Source organism: Gopherus flavomarginatus, chromosome 1 (assembly GCF_025201925.1).
Source record: "Gopherus flavomarginatus isolate rGopFla2 chromosome 1, rGopFla2.mat.asm, whole genome shotgun sequence".
Taxonomy (NCBI): domain Eukaryota; kingdom Metazoa; phylum Chordata; order Testudines; family Testudinidae; genus Gopherus; species Gopherus flavomarginatus.
In genome coordinates this window covers 261,177,116-261,197,752 of record NC_066617.1, presented here as the reverse complement: position 1 = coordinate 261,197,752, position 20,637 = coordinate 261,177,116, and the positions used below count along the sequence as shown (strand labels likewise).

The 20,637-nt window shown below is 43.6% G+C and overlaps 1 protein-coding gene across 5 annotated transcripts in view; it reads left to right on the top strand.

Moving 5' to 3' along the window:
• Positions 1 to 20,637, top strand: part of ARHGEF7 (Rho guanine nucleotide exchange factor 7) — a 228,893-nt gene that overhangs the window by 109,194 nt on the left and 99,062 nt on the right. For all 5 annotated transcript variants that reach the window (XM_050948141.1, XM_050948175.1, XM_050948144.1 and 2 more), the window contains exon 6: positions 18,177 to 18,265. In XM_050948141.1, coding sequence (XP_050804098.1) covers positions 18,177 to 18,265 — 89 coding nt within the window. The remainder of the gene's footprint in view (positions 1 to 18,176; positions 18,266 to 20,637) is intronic.

Below are 20,637 nucleotides of genomic sequence, written 5' to 3'. Positions count from 1 at the left end.
TCCCCAGCCTATCTGGGTTAATGCAGATACCCTTGAGTCAGACTTCAGTGGTGGCAGAGGGAGCCCTGTTTAATGTCATCAGGTCTGTCTTCATGGAGGGAGACAAAAGAGTTCATTAAAATGCCAAAGTAAATGGTAAAGTGTGCCGGAGTGGTGAGAGACTGGTACTCAGATTTCCCTGGTCAGGAGGGATGTGATTCAATGGAGAGTAGTATGCTTCCTGAGGAGAGGTAAAGCTGCTAGCTTTAGGACAGATACAATACTTTTAGCCTGCATCAGATTGGCATGGGAAAGTTTAAGGGGTACTTTGGAAGGCGGGGCATCTTGAGAATTTACCATCTGATGCACTGATTGGGAATGATGTAATCTCACTGCCCAAAGCTGCTGATATTGTGACCTGTAGTAAAAGGGAATATGTCCCTAAGTACACAGAGTAACCGCTGAGGAGGGAAAAGGGAGTGGAAGCTGCTTCCCTCTTATCAGCAGAGAGAGGTACGCCTCTACCTCGATATAATGCTGTCCTCGGGAGCCAAAAAATCCTATCGCGTTACAGGTGAAACCACGTTATATCGAACTTGCTTTGATCCACTGGAGTGTGCAGCCCCGCCCTGCTGGAGCATTGCTTTACCGCGTTATATCCGAATTTTGTGTTATATCGGGTCGCGTTCTGTTGGGGTAGGAGGTGTAGTTTATCACAAGGGCAGAGGGAGGGAGAGTCTTTTTCACCTGCGAGAGCTCTCTTTGAAAGCAAAAGCTTAACAGATTTTTGCTACAGAGCAGGATGCAGACCCCTCCCGGTGCAGGTCACTTGGGTGCAGAGAGGACATATGGAAGGTTAAAGAAAATCTTTTATTGGCCTGATATTCAAAATAAGGTAAAGGAATACTACAGCACTTGTGACTTATGTCAGGAATGGAAAAAGCCTGTGGGACTCTGCAAGAGTCCTTTGCATCCCTTGCCAATAATCAAGGAAACATTTCACTCTGTTGCCATGGACATTAGAGGCCCACCATTCAAGGCTCCCCAGAGAGGAAACAAAAAGAGTATATTGGTGGTAGTGGATTTTGTCGCTAGGGGCATGTCTACGCTACAAAGTTAAGTCAATTTAAGGCAGCTGACTTTGACCTAACTATGTAAGCATACACATTACGGTGTTCATCCCACTGTTGTAACTCACCTACTATGCTGACCTAGTAAATCCATCTCGAGGAGAGGCGTAAGGCTTAGGTCAGTGTAGTTCGGGCTTCCCTGTGTCTCTATAGAAACCAAGTGTCTGTTGGCTGTCAGGGTGGCTGACAGCCAAAGCAGCGAAATTGACAAGAATTCTGCTGGTAGGATTCCTGTTTTGAAATTGGGTGGAGGGTGTTCCAACTGTGAACCCAGCAGTGCTGACAGCTGCAGCCTCACTGCCTGGTGCTGAGAATCGAGGGTGTGGGCTCCCCACAGAGGTCCCAGCTGGAGCCTGTCTGGAGCCCGGACTGGGCTCTCAGTTCTCTGCTGTGCATGGAGCTCCCAGCTGAAGCCTGGCTGTCCCCCAGGCACTCAGCTCCCCACTCCGCACGGAGCTCCCTCCTGGGAACAGAGGATCTGGGATTTCTGTGTGTATCCAGTGATCAGGGACTGAGTACCCCAGGGAGTCACATTGAAGGGACTCAGTGGTTGGGGTGCATTGGCTTGCAGGTTGACAACAGAAGACAGGGTTGGTATAGCCCAGAGGAGAGTACTTGAGTGTCTGACAGGGCAGTTTTGTTAGGGAGTTAACACCCAGGTAATATCAGCAAGACTTTCTTACAGTGGAGGCAGGAGGTAACAAAAGACTCTCAGCCCTGGGTGCCCTGAAAAGCATCACAGTGTTGTTTTGAATTGAGGGACTCTGTGCATTTTCAGGAGGCTGTACTTGATTATAATAAATATCATCAATCTGTTATAGTTCATGTTCTTAACAAATTAAATAATAAAAAAATAGAAAAGGCATTTGTTACTTAAATACTCTTGTAAATCTTATAAGACTTGTAAAAATATACATTTTCTTTAAAGGTTGTAAAAAAAAAAAAGATAAATGTATATTGAAATTTATGCTGAAGTCAGGCATGAAACTAGTCTTTAATCTTTGATATAGGAAATGTTAGATCTTAACTTGTAATACCGCCCTTGTATAGTACGTGAGGGTAGTATGGTGGAGAGATGAGAGATCTGGAGGGAAAGGTAGAACAATATGGATGTACATGGGATTAAATCTAAGATTAAATTTTGGTTGTTGCCTCTTCTGATTTGCAATTCAGTTGCTAACTGCACTGTAATTAGTGTGATGTTCAGTTTAGGGTTGTTAACAAAACTAACAACACCTGTATGGTGCATCATATGATCTGCAAAGAAAAAAAGAATCTGCTGCCTAATTTTATTGCTTTATGATGTGCAAAGAAAGTCTGAACTTTGTACTAAAAGGATTTTTTTTTTTTTTTTTTGCTGTTTTAACATGAGAAAAATCATGTTTTGTCTACTCTCTGGAAAAAGAATAGGATTATGTCTTTGCAAATTCCAAGAAAGGAAATCTATCAATTGAGAAGGGAAATTATTTTTATTCCGTTTTCATAGACTAATAGAAAGGTATGTCTACACTAGAAACGTAAATTGAACTATATTAGGTTGACTGGCAGGCACCACAGTAATTATTATGGTGGTGCATGTCCACACTATGCTCCTTGGTGTGCGTCGGTGGTGTGCGTCCTCACCATGAGCGCTCCCACCAATTTAAGAGGGGCAGTAGAGGAGCTGAGAGCCCCATCTTTCAGCTCCATTGGCAGCTCCCTGCTGGGAGCCCGGCTCCTCACAGGCTTCCAATGGGCTGGCCCCTCTTTCTCTCCCCTGTTTTCTGTTAGGAGCAGGGGAAGCCGCCTGGGGCTTCTCACTTCCCCGTTCCCTGCCAGGAGTGGGGGGAAAGCAGCCCAGGGCTTCTTGCCCCCGGGGAGTGAGGTTCAGCTGTCCCAGCTTCTCAACCTCACCTCTCTTGCTTCCTGCTTGGAGCCGGGCAGCCTCATCAATTTCATGGCCCCCAGCACAGAGCCCTGAAATAGACAAGACAGCCCATGCAAGAGACACTGTGTCTGCACAGATGCTGTGTCGGCCTAACTACACTGATGTAAGCATTGCATCTCTTGTGGAGATGGAGTTATTATGTCATAGGGCACTTACATCAGCAGGACAAGGCTGTAGTGTAGATGCTGATATAATTAGGTCGACATAAGCTGCCTTATGTCGACCTAACTGTGTAGTGTAAACCAGCCTATAGAAATGTAGAGCTGGAACAGACTTTGAGAGGTTATCTAGTTCAGCTTCCTGCATTGAGGCAGGGCCAAGTAAAGGTAGATCATCCCTGGCCGGTGTTTGCCTAATATGTTATTAAACCTCCCATGATGGGGATTCCACAACCTCCTGTGGAAACCTGTTCCAGTGCTTAACTATCCTTATAGTTAGAAGGTTTTTCCTAGTATCTAACCAAAATCTCCCTTGCTGCAAATTAAATCCACTACTTCTTGTCCTACCTTCAGTGAACATAGAGAACAATTGATCATTGTCCTCTTTGTAACAGCTCTTAACATATTTGAAGACTTATCAGGTCCCCCCAGTCTGTCAGGTCTCCTCAATCTTTCCTCATGAGTCAGGTTTTCTAAGTCTTTTGTCATTTTTGTTGCTCTCCTCTGGACTCTCTTCAATTTTTCCGTATCTTTTTGTGACGGGTCCACTTCCCTGCCCCTCTTCCTAGGCCTGCTAGTTGTCCCAATAAAGTGCAGAAAGGTCTGCAGTTACGCAGCACCGGTGGCTTTATTTATACACACAGTTCTCCCACCACCAGTGATGAGCTATATACAAGGCTTGCAGGGTTAGTTCCCTCTTTTCCTGCAGCTAGGAGACTGACCTTTCCCTCGCTGCTTTTCTGTTGGCTCTCAGCCCTTATGACTGCTGGCTTGTCAGGCCCGCAGGTGGAGCCAATCCACAGGCCAGGCATCAGGTCTGTTTCATCAGCCCCAACCTATTTCTCTTGATTGGAGCTGGCTGAGCAGGGGTAATTAAGTGCTTTTGCACCAGCACCCTGCCACACTTTCCTGAAGTGTGGTACCCAGAACTGGACACAGTACTCCAGCTAAGGGCCTGAGCTGAGTAGGGCAGGACAGCTGCCTCTCCTGTCTTACATTTGACACTCAGATTAACATACCCTAGAATATTAGCCTTTTTCACAACTGCGTCATACTATTGACTCAAATTCAATTATTGATCGCTGTAACCCCCGAGGTCCTTTTCAGCAATACTATTGTCTCACCAGTTATTCTCCATTTTGTCATTGCAGTTTTTAAACCTGTTTTTGGCATCTTGTTTGAGATAAACAAAAAGCAGGTTTTGTTTCTGTCAGAAAAACGAACCCCTTTTAACCCTTTGTTTACACTGTAAAGAATCAAAAAGAAGGGCACACCTTTTGCCCCCGCCCGTTGGTCCCCTTTGAAGTCTACCTAATACTTCTTTTTCTTCCAAGAGATATTTTGAGCAGCAGATAGCAAGTTATTTAAAGTGAGAGACTATCCTTATTTTCATCCCTCTGTGTAACTACTACATATGATGGGGCAAAAAAGATTCGCTGGCTAAAAAGACTTACTGGGTAGCGTATTTTATAGCATGTCCTCTTTGTTTAAAAAAAAAAAATCCCAAAAGTGAACTTGAGAAGGTGCGAAATGTGTCATTTCACATCAGGGTGGATTTAATTTAAATCATTTAAATCACTAGTCAGGAAGACTCGATTTAATCATGGATTTCTACATAAAAGTGCATTCTTGTTGGTTGTTACAACCTTAATACATATTCTTCACAACTCAGAGGTAGATGTAGGTTTCATTTTTAGAAGATACACACGATACATTTTTAAAGTGATTTATTTTGAAAACTTTTCAGATTAGTTTTACAACTATATCAGAAAATGAATGGTGGTTTGGTTATTTCATTTACCAAAGGTAGTTGAAGCAGATATTTATGAAGTCATTGAGTGGTGAACTATCTCCAATTCAACAGGTTAATAATCATTAATATTTGGAGGATTTTCTTGCCATGCTGTATTAAGAGGAGAACATCACCAGACAGACATTTAAGTTGTTTTAGTTAACTAAAACAACAACGTTATGTATTCTAGATTTTTTTCTTCAACTGCAAACATACGATATTTTTACAAAACAAGCATATGAATTTTTGAATTTAGTTAAACATTCAAGTTTCTTAAGATCATGTTTGTTTTTGTTAAAATTGTTTTAAACTAAAATAGTTTATGAAATATTTTTATACAATGAAACAAAACAAAAATTATATCTATGTCAGCCAGGTCAACATGAGAAACTTAAAATATTGGCTTCTGCAGCTAACTCAGTCGTCTTCAGCTTCATTTTCCTGTTTGTTCATAATCTGAAAAAGAAAAACAAGCTTTCCCGCTTTTTCAGGTCCCAAATGATTTCTCAATTTGGAATGAATTAGTCCAAAGGAAGAAAATATTCTTTCGACACTGGCAGAAGAAGGTACAGCTGTTAAAAGTGAGATTATCACTTCAATAGCCTTTGAATCCAAGTGCTTACATGACTTCTACCAGTTCACTGGTGTGATTTCCTTTAAAACATCATCAGCAAACGTTTGTTTCTTGAATGGTTCACCCTTAGCTCTGAAGTTTCTTATAGTTGACATTATGGAGGGATGATTGCTGGATGTCCATGTCATAGCCAACTCCTCTTCTTCAGCAGTTAAGGTTTGACCCTGGTACCGAGTTTTGAGAATATTTGCAAGGAAATGAGCTGGAGATAGATTTGTCCCATTCATTTTTTTTAGTGCTTGTAATTTAACTCTGTCATCGCATATTTCTCTTTTTAAGATCTCACTCAGTTCCTTCCAAATTTCAACAGCTTCAGAAATAAAACAGCTATTTCCCTGCATTTTGTTCAAGGCTACAGAAATAGACTTCAGGGTACTCAACATGTGTTCAACATTTCTCTTAAACCCTGTGGCAGGGCGACAACTCACTGGCGCAGCACCTCTTGCTGGTCGTCCAGGGAATTAGCTCTTTCCAGCCAGAGCACCCTCTGCAGGCTGGTGTCTCGCCTGCCTCTGGCCCCATGTCCTTTCCAGACCACGGTGCCCTTTTATGTCAGGGTTCTGCCCCCGCAGTAGCCCACAATCTGGGTCCCCCCGCATCCAGGGGAACCCCCAACCCCCTATCCTCTCCTTGCCTCAGTAGCTACTGCCAGTCATTGTCTAACTGCCACTTCCTGGGGCAGACTGTAGTCTATAAACCACCCATCATCGGCAAGGGGGGTTGGACCAGCTGCCTCTGCCTAGATCTGGGCTGCCCCTCTGCAGCCCCATTACCCTTTTGTGGGCCCTTAACTTGGCCTGCAGCCTGGAGCTTTGCTAGGCTGGAGTTTCCCAGCTCCATCTGCCCTTCCCCAGCACTGCTCCACCTCTGGGACTCTGCTCAGCTGCCAGGCAGCCTGGTCCTTCCCTCTCAAAAGCTAGAGAGAGTGTGTTGTTTTAGCTTCTGGCCCTCAGCCGTCTGATAGGGCCAGCTGTGGCCTGATTGGGGCGTGACCCCACATGTGGCTGCCTTCCCCATCAGCCTAGTCTTTGGCTCGCAGCCCCAGCCCTCTCCCAGGGCTGGCTGTAACCCTTTCAGGACTACAAACCCAATCTTGAGAACTTTGGCTGTGACAGTGCTGTCTATTTTGTCACGATTTTGTTCATCTCTTGAAGCCGGAAAGAAGCCGCGGCCCCGCACCTGCTGGAGACAGAGAGCCCCGGCGCCCACAGCCCCGGAGTTCTCTGTCCCTGGCAGGTGCGGAGCTGCGGCTTCTCTTGAAGCCAAGAGAAGCCGCGGCCCTGTACCTGCTGGGAACTGAGAGCACCAGCACCTGCAGCCCTGGAGTTCTCTGTCCCTGGCAGGCAGGGAGCCGCGACTCCTCTTGAAGCCGGAGAGAAGCCGTGGCCCTGCACCTACCGGGGACAGAGAGCACCAGTGCCCGCAGCCCTGGAGTTCTCTGTCCCCGGCAGGCGAGGGGCTGCAGCTTCTCTCCCCTGCAGTGGTGTTGGGGACCACTGGTACTGTACAGTACTGTGAAAACATTATCTAAGTTGTATCTGCTTTAAAGGGGAGCCAACCTATGATTGTGTTATATGTGATTTTGTGTTATAGTGGGGCACGTTATTGCAAGGTTTAACTGTATTCTGCTGTGTGTGCATTTCCTGATGTATCAATTGTTTCTGTAAGGAAGATGTTCCCTTCTTCTGTTGTCACAAAGCACATACAACAGTATCATTGTGGACATTGCTCCTCCCATCAAGACTCAGGTTAACAATTTTACTTTCTAGACCTTTTGCACACTACTCAATTTGTCTTTCATACACTTTATCCAGCAATTTGCCTGCGACATCTGTTCTGTTGGGTGGACTGTATCCTGGTCTTAATGACTGAACCATGTTAATGAAGTGTGGGTTCTCAATCATACGGAAAGGAGAATTTGTTGCATAAACAAGCTGGTCAATTTTTTCATCAGTTACCTCTTTTTGTAATCTGCTGTTTCTTATTACAAATTAATCTATGGTTGTTTCTGGATGATGGAGTTTTTTTTTCTTTTTGCTACAGGTGATATACTGTGGCTATGTGACATCCATGATGTGACTGAAACACTATCATTAGCAGATAACTCTGAAAGTATAGAAAATGATGGTGATCTTGAAGGTAGATAGTCTTCAGAATGCTGTATGTTGAGGATGGATTCTCCTAAACAAAATAAGTCAATGCAGTTATTTAACTGTTATTACCATACTGCTCCTTCAGTATAACTCATTGTATTCACTGATACTCAGTACTACTGTATTTTAAAGGTAAAACTGTAAAAGGAAGATCTGCCTATTTAAACTATTTATTTTTTATCACAACTTCGTCTAAAATGATAGTAGCGTAGAGTAATAACTATTTTTTTTTTTTTGCTTAAACATGGGAATTCAAGAATAGTCCAGAAGGAAGACAGGCAATCCTTAAGAAAGAAGTATGAAATAAAAAAGTTTACCAACCTGAAAACATGTTCAGACATGTTCCTTTCATCAACATTACATGAATATATTGTCTGATACTATAGAATTATAATTTATAATCCCTATTCCATGAGGAGATACATTATAGCTCAAAGATATCTTAATTAAAACTATTTTTAGATAGGTTTTTTCCTTAAATAGCATTTTATCAAAAAAATCCATTTTTAAATTAAAAAAAAATCCGATTTAAAAAAAAAATCATTTAATTTTTATCCACTCTGTTTCACATAGGCAGTGACATGTCTTGTATAGTAAAAGGATAGATCTGGAGACTTGTTTTAAGACAGTGGTCCCCAAGCTTTTTGTGGCCAGTAGCACATTCATGTTTTCAGAAGAGTGTGGCGGGCGCCAACAATTTTTAAGGCTTAATTGCATTTGTACATTAAATAATACAAAACGCATCATATTTAATATTACATAATATATGAATCCAGAGAGAAGAGAGAAGCCGGAGAGAAGCTGTGAGGACAGAGGGTTCAGGCAGAGGAGTGGGTGTGGGGGTGCCTGGGGGCTCTACACTGGCAGTGAAGCAGGGTGTGATGTACTCACGAAGGAGGAGAGGGGGTATCAGGAGGGTTGCGGGAGAAGAGGTGCAGGGGAAAAGGGAGATGCGGGAGGAGAGGGCTGGGGGAGAGTACAAGGGGAGAGATGCAGGTGAAGGGAGAGTACAAGGGGAAGGGGTTTGGCGAAGGAGCGATGAGGGGAGGTACAAGTGAAGAGGCTGCGAGCGGGATGGGAGGTGCAAGGGGTGAGAGGGGCAGGCGCTGACAGCTGCTCCCCCAGCCCTGTGCAGGCAGAGCCGAGAGGATGGACACTGACTCGCAGGTGCCTGAGCTGCTGGTGTCCCCGGGCGGGGCAGTATCCCCTACTGCCCCGCTCAGAGCCAAGCTCTGCCTCTCCCTGGCACTGTGGGGCCTGGGGCAAGCAGCACAGGGCTGAGGCGGGGGAGGTGCACAGCGGGTTGGGTCTAGGGGCAGGAGGGGGCAGCTCCCTGGCAGCTTGGGCTGCCCAGCCACTCACTCCATCAGCACACGAGCCGGGATCCGTGCCCCCTGCCCAGCCTAGCGGTGCCCTGCACAGCCCACTCAGGCGGGGAAATGCCGTGCTGCCCTGGGGAGACTCAGAGCAGCAGCAGTGGTGGTAGCGGTGGTGGCAGCAGGACCCCTCTTCCCTCCCTGCATCCTGGGCCCCGCTTCCCTCCCTCCCCGGCTCCTCTCACACTCCGGGAGCCCCTCTCACCGCTGCAGGCAGGGCTCTGGCCGGGGCCGGCTCCCGGCTTTTTGCTGCCCCAAGCAGCCCCGGAGTTCTTTGTCCCTGCCAGGCATGGGACTGCGACTTCTCTCCGGCTTAAGCTGCGGCTCCGCGTCTGCCAGGGACCGAGAACACCGGCGCCCGCAGCTTGCAGCCCCGGAGTTCTCTGTCCCTAGTAGGTGCGGGGCCGCAGCTTCTCTCCCCTGCTGGGCACTAGGCAGGCACACATAAATGCCCTGGTGGGTGCCATGGCACCTGCGGGCACCGCATTGGGGACCACTGTTTTAAGAGATGGTTAATTTGAGATGAATAAGAAATCATACTTGGCAATGATACAAGTACTTACATGTGACTGTCATCTGATTCACAGATCTTTAATCAATTGTGCAATCACTCGGTAAAACTTTAATGTTCTTTTCTAATTACACTCGAAATAAAAAAAAAATATTCTGTAGTCAGATGCTGGACACGCTTAGTTATGTAGCATACTAATTTCCAAGGGAAAAAAAGCATGGCCATGTCTCACCTGCCTATGAACTGTTACTGGATATGATCCTGTAACCTTTCTCTTACGGAAACCTTTTAGGATTGGTACCATGTGGCACTGATCACTCTCACAGCAGGTTGACATAAGGGAAGACAGTAAAAGTCCTAAAAGTCATGTTTTTCTCTCCATGCTATTGTCCGTAGTACATTCTATCTTAATGTTTGTTGTCCAACAGCTGTTCTTCACTTGTATGGGTTGCTTCTTCCTGTTGCCTTCATTTGTGCACTAGTTCTTCTGATTGTTTTGCTGTAGCAGAGATATTGCTTGCTTGTTCTTTCATTCAAATTCTTAGCCTTGGAGACAGCATTTTATCCAGGCTGTAATAGTGAGGAGAGAAGGTCTGGTTTTATCAAACTTTATTTTTATGCACTGCTGACTTACTGAATAATTTTTTTATTTGTTTTTTTGCTTTTCCTGCCACTCTGTTCCCATAAAATGACTTTACCTCTTTCTGTTTCTAAAATTTAACCTGCTACTTAGCTTCATTTTCAAATCAGCTGCCTTAATGACTGTAGATTTATTGAGCACTTACAATGCGTTTGGTGCTGTACAAACATTAAGGAAACTAGGAATTTAACTCTAGTGTAGGTATAAATAGAACAGTTAACACACACAGTCTGGTGATAGGAATTTAAGATCACAAAGAAATCTTGCAGAATCTTGTGGTTGAAATGTTTTGCTGAAGAAGTGTGTTCTGGAGGGCAAGGAGGTAGTTTGCCTCATGGCAATAAACCTGAGGTCATCTAGTCCAACCCCCTGCTCAAAGTAGGGCTAATCCCCAGACAGATTTTTGCCTCAGGTCCCTAAATGGTCCCCTCAAAGATTGAACTCACAATCCTGTGTTTAGCAGGCCAGTGCACAAACCACTGAGCTATCCCTTCCCCTCTTTGTTTCAGACAGTCCGAGATGTTTTATGTGCATTTATACAAGGTTATTCAAATAGTCTTCCTAGCTGTGATCATGAGCATGAGGGTGAGCATTTCTACTCTATGTAACAGGTACTATGGGCTATAACAAGGATGTGGGGGGTGGGAGAGTTTTGAGTTTACCTGGAGCTTAAAGAAAATGTTTTAATCAGGCTCTGGGAAATAGGTCTCTGATGATAATGATGATTACTGGCGCGAGCTCTCTATTTAAGCAGAATTAGATAGGAAGGGATGTAATTCTTGGTTACTCAGAATGGAAACTTCAGTAACAAGTGACCTCTTTGTCCCATCCTTGTTCTAGATTTGTCCCTTTGAGTGCTGGGTCAGATGCTAGTTTCTGTGGGATTTGATTTTTAGATATTTTCACTGAGAATGGAACTGGGACTCACAAAACTGGGACCTGGGGAGTTGAGTCTTATCAAGAAATGCTCTCCTAGTCTGTTCGTTATGACAGGAGGCTCACACACGCAGGAGGTTATGACATTCAGTGCTGTATGACATGATAATGAGGGGAGTGTTACCTAGTGGCAAGTGTCAGACAGGATACCAGGGAATTATTCCTGGTTCTGACACCATCTCACTTGGTGAATTAGTGGATTTGCTTGGGTGAATTATATATCCTCTGTCTGTTTCCCCATATGTTTAATAGGGTTGGTACCTATTTCATAGGTGTATTAAAACAGTGTTTCACAAACGGCAAGTCCCGATTTACGTGCGGAAGGGGTCTTGCCATATCGCTCCCTTCCCCACGCATCCTAGAAGCACCCGCCCCAACCAGGGCCATGGAGGGTGGGGAAGGGGCAGTTTGCCCCACGTTCCCATTTAAGAGGATCCTCAAACCCAGTGGCATTATGTCATGCACTGGGTCATGACACCACTTGAGTTTAGCGTGGCCTCCCCTCCATCATGATAGAGGGGGGCCAGGCCAAACCTACATGGTGTTGTGACCTTGTGTCCTGGGTCTCAACACCCAGTAGCCAGGCCCAGCACTGCAGGACAGGAGCCATTGCTGCAAGTGAGTGTGAAGTGGGCTTGTTCTCCAATAACCCCTGTCTTCTCAGGGCCTCCCTTGCTAGCCTGGGCTACAGGGTTGGGGAAAGCTGAGTAGATAGCTGAGGGGGCTTAGCTGGGGAGGGGAGAGGGAAATGGAGTTGGGCGGGGGTATTAGTAGCATGGAAATCATGTAATGTTTTGATTTTTCTTTTTTGTTTTGTGTTTGAATTACTTAAGAAAGCGTGTGTGTGTGTGTTTGTACATATATTTACACATACATTCTTTACATGTAAAGATGGGTCCCCAAAAAAGACAAAATGATTTTGGTGGGTTGGCTTAGTAAAAAGTTTTGGAACTACTGTGTTAATAAATTATGCATCATAATATTTCTCAAATTATCTGAGCTCCTCTAATGAAAGAGGCCACAAAAATGAAAAGTTTTGTTATTTGTGATTAGTCATAGTAAGAAAGTAATTTCATTTCACACTTCCTTGCTTCCACCTCCACATGCTGCACAGTTGGTCATTTCCATTGTGGCTCTTTTTATACCCTCTTATGAAGCAAGGCACTGACCAGAGGCAGAATACCAGACGTGATTTGACAGCTCATCTGATGTGCTGTGTCAAATCCTATATTTCTAGAGCAGGGATCAGCAACCTTTGGCCCGCAGCCCACCAGAGTAAGTATTCTGTTGGGCCAGGCCGGTTTGTTTACCTGCCGCATCCACAGGTTCAGCAGGTAAACAGCCCGCCAGGGGTCTAACCCTGGTGGGCTGCATGCCAAAGGTTGCCGATCTCTGTTTCAGAGTTAAACAAATCCTATATTTTAAAAGGTTTTAAAAGTTGAATTTGTTTAGAGCTATTCACTCAAAATACAGTTTATAATGAATCTACCAAGTGATTTGGGAATATCTGAATTTGATCCTGTGGCTCTGTGGTTAATTGATAAGAATTGTTTTAGCTGAGTAGTTCATAGTCTGAAATTCTAATTATTTATGTATTTGAACAAAAATCTCTAGTACTTTACAGCAGTTTTTTAAAGAGAAAAGTAAAATTGGGAAAGTAATGAATTTATACTTATTTGAATGGACATTTGATCAGTCAAAAAATAATTGATTGGTTTAATTTTATCAAATTAATATAAAAAGTGGTCAAATATTTAAAGCACAAATTTATTAGAACAGTAACATCAGTAACAAAAAGAGCAAGACTTTATGGTCGTGGTAAGCTTAGCCTTAGGTACTTAGGCCTAATTAAAAAAAATTATTTCATAACTGAATTGTTTTAACTCAGAAAAATTGAAATACAATGAAGTTCTAAAAAATGAAAATAATTATTACTACCTTTTTTAAATCAATGTTAGGCTAGCATTTAAATGTGAACGTTATTCAAGGGTGAACAGTTACAAAAAGGAAAGAAAAATGAAATTAAATTAAACAAACGTAGCAGCTAAAAAAGAAAAGTCATTTTGAAATGTACTTATGATAGGTAAGCAGCAGGCCAACTGTCTTAGCAGCTTAATGACTGTGCATCTTTTCTCTTTGTTGGGGGAGGAGTTTTAATGACCGTGAACTTGCCTCTCTCTTCCTCACTCCCTTCTGGCTTTATTTCTATGGCTTTGTCTACACTGCAGTTATAAACCCGTGGCTGGGCCCATGTTAGCTGACTTGGGCTCGGGTTGCTGGACTTTTTAATTGGAGCATAAATTTCTGGGCTCACGATGTAACCCTGTGAGGTGGAGGGAAGGGGGTGTCCTAGAGCTCAGGCTACTGCAGTCTCAGACTGTATAAACAGCCCCAAAGCCCAAGGCACACAAGCCTGAATCAAGTGTCTGACTTCAGTGTAGATATACCCTATGTTTGTCTAATCAGTTTAGACTGTAAGTTTTTTTAGGCAGGAACTGTATCTTTAAAATGTAAACCAGCATGTATGTTAATGTCCTGGTATACAAGTGAAGATATCTGTACGCACACCCATGCAATGTTAGTTCCAGAAAATTGCAGCCAGTCAAGATGCTCAACTCTCATTTGGTCACCTTTTTCCTAACAGGTGGCATTAGCATATGGTAAAGTGAATAATCAAGGCATTTAAGTAGTCTTGTTAACAGATGGCACCAAGATGAAATGAAAAAAGGTAGGTTGCTGCCTACATCAGGGCATTCTCGCTGGAATATTTTTTAATAATTAAGCATGGACAACAAATAGGTGATCAATGGACGTTATTTGTCTGCTCAGTTTGCCAAGCTTATGTGATGTAGCAGGTGGAAGAAGAGAGCCAGCACTATATGACTAGGCAGCTTTCTACAGGTCACTAGCAAGTGGTAGTCCGTAGATCACAGTTTAAGAACCTCTGTACTACGATAGTTTTCAGACACCTGTACGTATGTGACGGACGAGTTGGGTGAGGTAATATCTTTTGTTGGACCAACTTTTGTTGGTGAAATACACACTTTTGAGCTTGCACAGCTCTTCCTCAGATCTAGGAAAGCTACCCAGAGTGTCGCAGCTAAATACAAGCTGGAACAAGCTGTTTAGCCTAAGGAGTTCCCATGTTGTAAGAGACCGTTCAAGGTGAACTGGGCAGTTAACTCCTCTGCAGTCATAGGACAAAAGAGAGTAGTGAGTTATAGATTGTTATGAAGAGCCATACATTCAGCATCTTTTATTAAATCCATGATTTTTAGTATGTGACTCCCGTTGGCCTGGAGCAGCGAACTGCGGCCTGTGGGAGCCGCAATTGGCTAGACCTGCGTATGGGGCAGGTAAACAAACCGTCCCAGCCCATCAGGGGCTTTCCCTACAAAAACAGCAGCCTCAGTTTGAGAACCACTGCTGTAAAAGGCCCCTGGGGTAAGTTCATGGGGGATGAGGTTGTAGAGTTTCTCTTGGAGTTCTTTGGAGAAAAAATTGATGATCTCCTCAAATTCTTGGGTGCATTGCGGTATGAGATTTTCACTGAGCTCTTGTAGTAAGTGGTGTCGGAGAGTACATCTATACTGGATAAAAAAATCAATGGCAGTGTGTCTCAGAGCCCGGTCAATTGGCTCAAGCTCGCAGGGATCAGGCTCTGCAGCTGAAAATAGCCATGTAGGTGTTTGGGTTGGAGACCAGCCCCAACAGCGACACTGTAGTGTTTTAGCCCCACAGCCTGAGTCCCATGAGCCTGAGTCAGCTGACCTGGGCCAGCTGTGGCCGTGTCGTGGGTCTTTTATTGCAGTGTAGATGTACACGGAGAGAGTTGTTGGTTGGGCACATCAGCACTGTTGGGAACATGATGATGCCCCCTTTGTCTGCTGGCTTGATCGCTATCTGATAGTTGGATTTCAGAGACTGTGTAGCTGTCCTCTCAATAGCAGCGAGATTGTGGTGGATGTGATGTTTTGTTAAGGATTTCACAATCACCACAGCCTACAACCCCGCACTGAAACCTAGCTTGTGTATTCCCCATTTTGTAGTTGTGCATTGAGTTGTCCTTTCTCAGTATAGTAATTTGCATTTATCTTTATTAAATTTCATCTTGTTGAATTCAGACGAATTCTCCAATTTGTCATGGTCATTTTGAATTCTAATCCCATCCTCCTGAGTGCTTGCAACCTGTCCCAGCTTGGTGTCATCTGCACATTTTATAAGCAGGTTTTCCACTCTGTTATCCAAGTCTTTAATGGAAGTATTGAATAGTACCAGACTCAGGACTGACCCTTGCAAGACCTCACTAGATATGTCCTTCCAGTTTGACAGCGAATCATTGATATTTGAATATAGTCTTTCAACCACTTGTACACTCGCCTTATAGTAATTTCATCTAGATTCAATTTCCCTAGTTTGCTTATAAGACTGTCGTGTGGGACTGTGTCAAAAGCTGTACTAAAATCAGCACATACCAATCTATTGCTTCTCCCATCTACTAGACCAGTAACAAAGAAGAAAATTATGCTTGTTTGGTATAATTTCTCCTTGACCTTGTATTCCTGTTCTCCGGTAGGTGCTTACATACCTATTTAATAATTTGTTCCAGTATCTGGGCTGACTGGTCTGTAATTCCCTGGGTCCTCTTCATTCCCCCTTTTAAAACTAGCTACTGTGTTTGCCCTTTTCTAGTCTTCTGGAACCTCGCCCATCTTCTGTGAGTTCTCGAAGATAATAGCTAATAGTTCGGAGGTTGTTTCAGCTAGTTCTTTGACTACCCTAGGATGAATTTCATCAGGCCTTTCTGACTTCAGTACATCTAACTTACCTAATTGTTCTTTAACCTGTTCTCCCCTATTTTGACTTACGTTCCTTCCCCCTTATTGTTAATATTGTGTTGTGTGTGTGGTCACCATTAATCTTTCTAGTGAAGACTGAAGCAAAATAGGCATTAAACACCTCAGCCTTCTTGGTGTTATCTATTACTAGCTGTCCACTGTTAAGTAGAAGTACCTGTACTTTCCTTCATCTATCTCTTGCTTCTAATGTATTTAAAGAACCTCTTCTCATTACCTTGTATATCCCTTACCAGGTGTAACTCATTTGGTGCCTTAGCTTTTCTGATTTTTGTCTCTACATGGTTGTGCTATTCTCTTGGACACATTGTTAAGGAGTAGTACATGCTTCCCTGAGGTCATAGCAAAGAACTACAAAGAAAGATTTGAGGGACAAAGCTACCATTTGCACCAAATCCTGCAGTCAGGCCAAAGCGTGCACATGGCAGCTGTGGGGTGCGAAGGCAAAAGAGTATCTCCTCACCTCTTCACTCAGCCTAATCCTGGGGATGCTGTGTGCATGGCCAGGCCTTGGGCATAATACACAGCAGCCAGTGGATGGCTATAATTTAACAGCTGCTGTCCAGCCTCAAAGCCACAGCTGGCTATTGGTGCAGCATGATGTGCCCTGGCCCACACCCCTTTTCCTCTTGAAAGTTCCTCCTGGATGGCAGTGTGATGGGGAGTGGCAAAAGAGCCACTTGAGAATCCCCCTCCGATGCCTGGTTTATCAACTCAATGGCAGATTCCTCATGTGATGTAAGGTGCTGCTCTGCATTTGAGAGAGATTCTTAAAAATCAGCTAACCAGAATTAAAGTTAAATTTTAAATCAAATATATTTATGAATTAAAGCTTGACTGAACAGAAGAGTTTGTCTTCAAAATAGTGGCATGCCTAGATTTTCAGTAGGAGTGTTTTGATCCTACTACAGTTCATATCAGACAATTAGTCATTTTACTGTCTAGTATTAATAACTAAAGTACTTGTCTGAAGTCTCCCTATAAAACAAGTCTGGTTTAATATTAAGTGAAAGGAGCATCATGTCCAGATGAATAAAGCCTTTTTACAGTATAATTGGCAATTGCTAAAAGAGCACACTCATTCAGATCTGTTACATCAGTCATGTCCACGAGGTCAGGGGGAAATGCTATACTGTACTTCCCATCTTCTGATTTGGCGGAGAGCAGCTTTATATTTGAAATTCTTGCATCTCACTAGTGTTAAATCAGAGGAGTGGTGGAAGGAGGGTTTGGAGTGTTTATTTTGTGTCTGTATGTACTGCTGAGAGAGGCAACTCTCAAAACAGCACATTAAGTGATTCGGGCTTGTACTGCAAGCTGTCAGGACAGTCATTTTAATCTTGCAGACATATGTTGTCTCTCCACAGAGAGCATAATTGAGGAATAGATTCTTTACTTGGTTGCATTTTTCGGGGATGTTGTTTGGGGTTTTCTTTGTTTCGTTTTTTGTTTATTTTTGGACAATTGCACATATTCTGTGTTGATGGAGAAATTATTTTCAGCTGCAGAGGCATTTGTTTTACATAGATAATAAGTGTGATTAATATTCCAGAAGATCACCTGGTAAATCATTTTATTTCTCTACTAACTTGTACAATTTTTTATATTTTATTTTAACAAACTACAAGTATAGTAAAGTTAGACTTTTTTTGTGGATTCTGCTTGTATCCATTTTAATTCAGTGAAAGCAAAACTAATTTACTGCTTTCATCTAAACATATGACCCCTTCTAGACTACTGCAAATATCTAATTTTAAAATCACAGCCTGCCTGCAATAGTGTGTTCACTTTTCAAAAGATATTGTGGTCAAGTTAATCTGATTGGCTGAAATCCTGGTCCCAATGAAGTTAATGAGAGTTTTGCCATTGACTTCAGTGGCGCTGGAAATTCATTTTTGTGAACATATACACCATTTTGATCGTGCATTAGTATGTAAGACTTGACTTAAACACATCTCTGTACATTTCTCAGGAAAGCATTGTTTTTCCACTGTACCCATTTCGATGATCTTAGAGTAGCTTGTTTGACCTCTAGTGTTGAACTATGAAATTGCATCCCACTGACGAAACATTTTACATTTCAGAAAAACCAGTCTCCCCCAAGTCAGGAACACTGAAGAGTCCTCCCAAAGGTTTTGATACGTCTGCAATTAGCAAAAGCTATTACAATGTGGTGAGTGATCCCTTTTCTTATTCTGAATTATATATAATAGAACCTCAATAATTTGCTCACTTTAGAATCTCTATAAAAAGTGCCACCTCTTAGCCAAAATTAAAAAGCCAAGGGCTGTAGTGAATTTTCACATTACCAAGGCCTTCATTATTTTTTCAAAATATACTATTGTACATTTATGAATATGCTGTAAAGTGTGGTCATAAATAAGTTGAACTAAACAGTGTTGTCAGAGTAAGTGAAGAAAGTTTATTTCTGGAGTGCATTTTGTACTTTTTTTGTTCACTTGTTAATTTGCAAAAATCAGCTATTTGCTGTAAATCTCTGCCAGTCATTTTAAATTAACAAGGTTATACTTTATTTGCCCTCTGCCTTAAACCAAAGAGGTGAAACATTTCGGCAGAGAAGTTTTTTGTCCTCCCTGTCTATTTTGCTGTGCTCTTTAATCAACCTACGTAACTGAGTAATGAGCTGCTGGGACCTCTCATGTACACATTTATCTGAACTTTCAGAAACAGGGAATGTGTAGATCGAGATGGTTAACCTTTAACAGATTTTATATATTTTCTTAGCATATTACTGACATTTCTTTAGTAGATACAAGGTATAATGTTAAAAAACTCCTGGTATTTTTTTTAATGAATGCAATAGGTTTCATCCCTTATTTATAAAATATGGGTACTTATGGAAGTTCTGTCATCTTGTTTACAATTAACACATTTATCATTTTTGTTAACTCCCGCTCTTTGCTGATGTCAAAACATCAAGTCTTTTTCTTTGATTCAGCTATTTTTTTGTGTGTGTTGTTAATATATTTTCAGCAGAGTTCTTAAAGTAGAGACTATAGTTATTAGTTTGATTTTCTTATGTTTTGTGAAGAAGTGGGACCACCTCGAAGAATGCAATGATTGTACATAGCTCAATTATTTGAAAAACACGCACTCACCCACCCACCCACCCTTTCCCTAGATCAGGAATTCTCAAACTTTTCCTTTCTGAGGCTCCCTCAACATGCTATAAAAATTCTAGAGCCCAGCAGGGTGTGGGACCCATTTTGGGCTTCAGCTGTAGAGGAGGAGGGGCACTAGGGCATAAGCATAGTTTGACTTCTATATCTGGGGAGCAGGCTCAGGCCAGCTCCACGTGGCAGGGGCCAGGAAGGCAGTGCAACCTCCATCCCCGGAGTCACTTCAGCAGGCCCCCCAACCTGTCTGGCATGAGGGGGGAGTGCACAACCAAAAATTATAATTCAAAGGGGCGGGGGGCTCAGCTCAAAAAGTTTGAAAACTGTTCAGGGTGCAGGGAAGGGGGTACCTAGGGGCTGTGTGCAGGCAGGGGAGTAGCTCAGGGTGCAGGGAGGGGGGTAGCTAAGGGCTGTGTGCAGGCAGGGGATAGCTCAGGGTGCAGGGAAGGGGTAGCTAGGGGCTGTGTGCAGGCAGGAGTGTAGCTCAGGGAACAGGCAGGAGGGTAGCTAGGGGCTGTGTGCAGGCAGGGGAGTTTCCCAGGGTGCAGGGAGCAGGGTAGCTAGGGGCTTTGTGCTTGGAGGGCCCCCCACTGTGGTCACTGCTCCCTGAGGGCTCTGCCGGCCATGGAGCTGGGTCCCCCCACCCAGGCGGCTCTTACCAGCTGCACGAGCAGTCAGAGGGGGCTGGGAACTAAGGAGCAGCCACAGCCCCACGTACCAGCAGCAGATGGAGGAGATGAGGCAGGACCACATCACCCACTTTGTGGTACCAGCCAGGGCAGCAGCCTGGCCCCACAATCCTGGGCTGTGGCTTCCTGCCACCAACCTGCCCGGGGGCAGAGCCTCAGGGGGTCAGGGAGAAGGAATGGGGATGGAGCCACCCCTGGGGCTGCCCCAGCTCTGGTTACTGCACTGCTGTTTGAGAGGGGAAGAAGCAGGAGAGAGGCAACGTCCTCGTGCCTCTCCCAAACTCCACCCATGGTCTCAGGTCAGGGCTCTGGGGCTCGTGGACCCCCTGAAACCAGCTTTAAACCAGACCCTCGGTTGAGAACCACTGCCCTAGAGTGCCTCTGTCAATAGTTAATATTATTGGGAATGGATGATTGCTGATGGATCGTGTATTGCATCCAATACCTGCTAGCCAGGATGAAAAATAACAGTTCTGCCATTTACCCTCTGCAATCCGAAGGAATCATACTTGTTTATAGATCTAAATGTAGCATGACAATCAACTTGCTATTTAATAATTTCTTAAAGTGTGTAAAGGTATGTAACCTTAAATGCAAAACTTCAAAAAATTGGCAGTGTTGCTGTTGGTTTTTAAAACATTGTTCACTTTTCACTCCTGTTAATGTTAAAATTTTTAGCTATAAAGTGATTTTCTCAATGATACCATCCCATGGAAGTA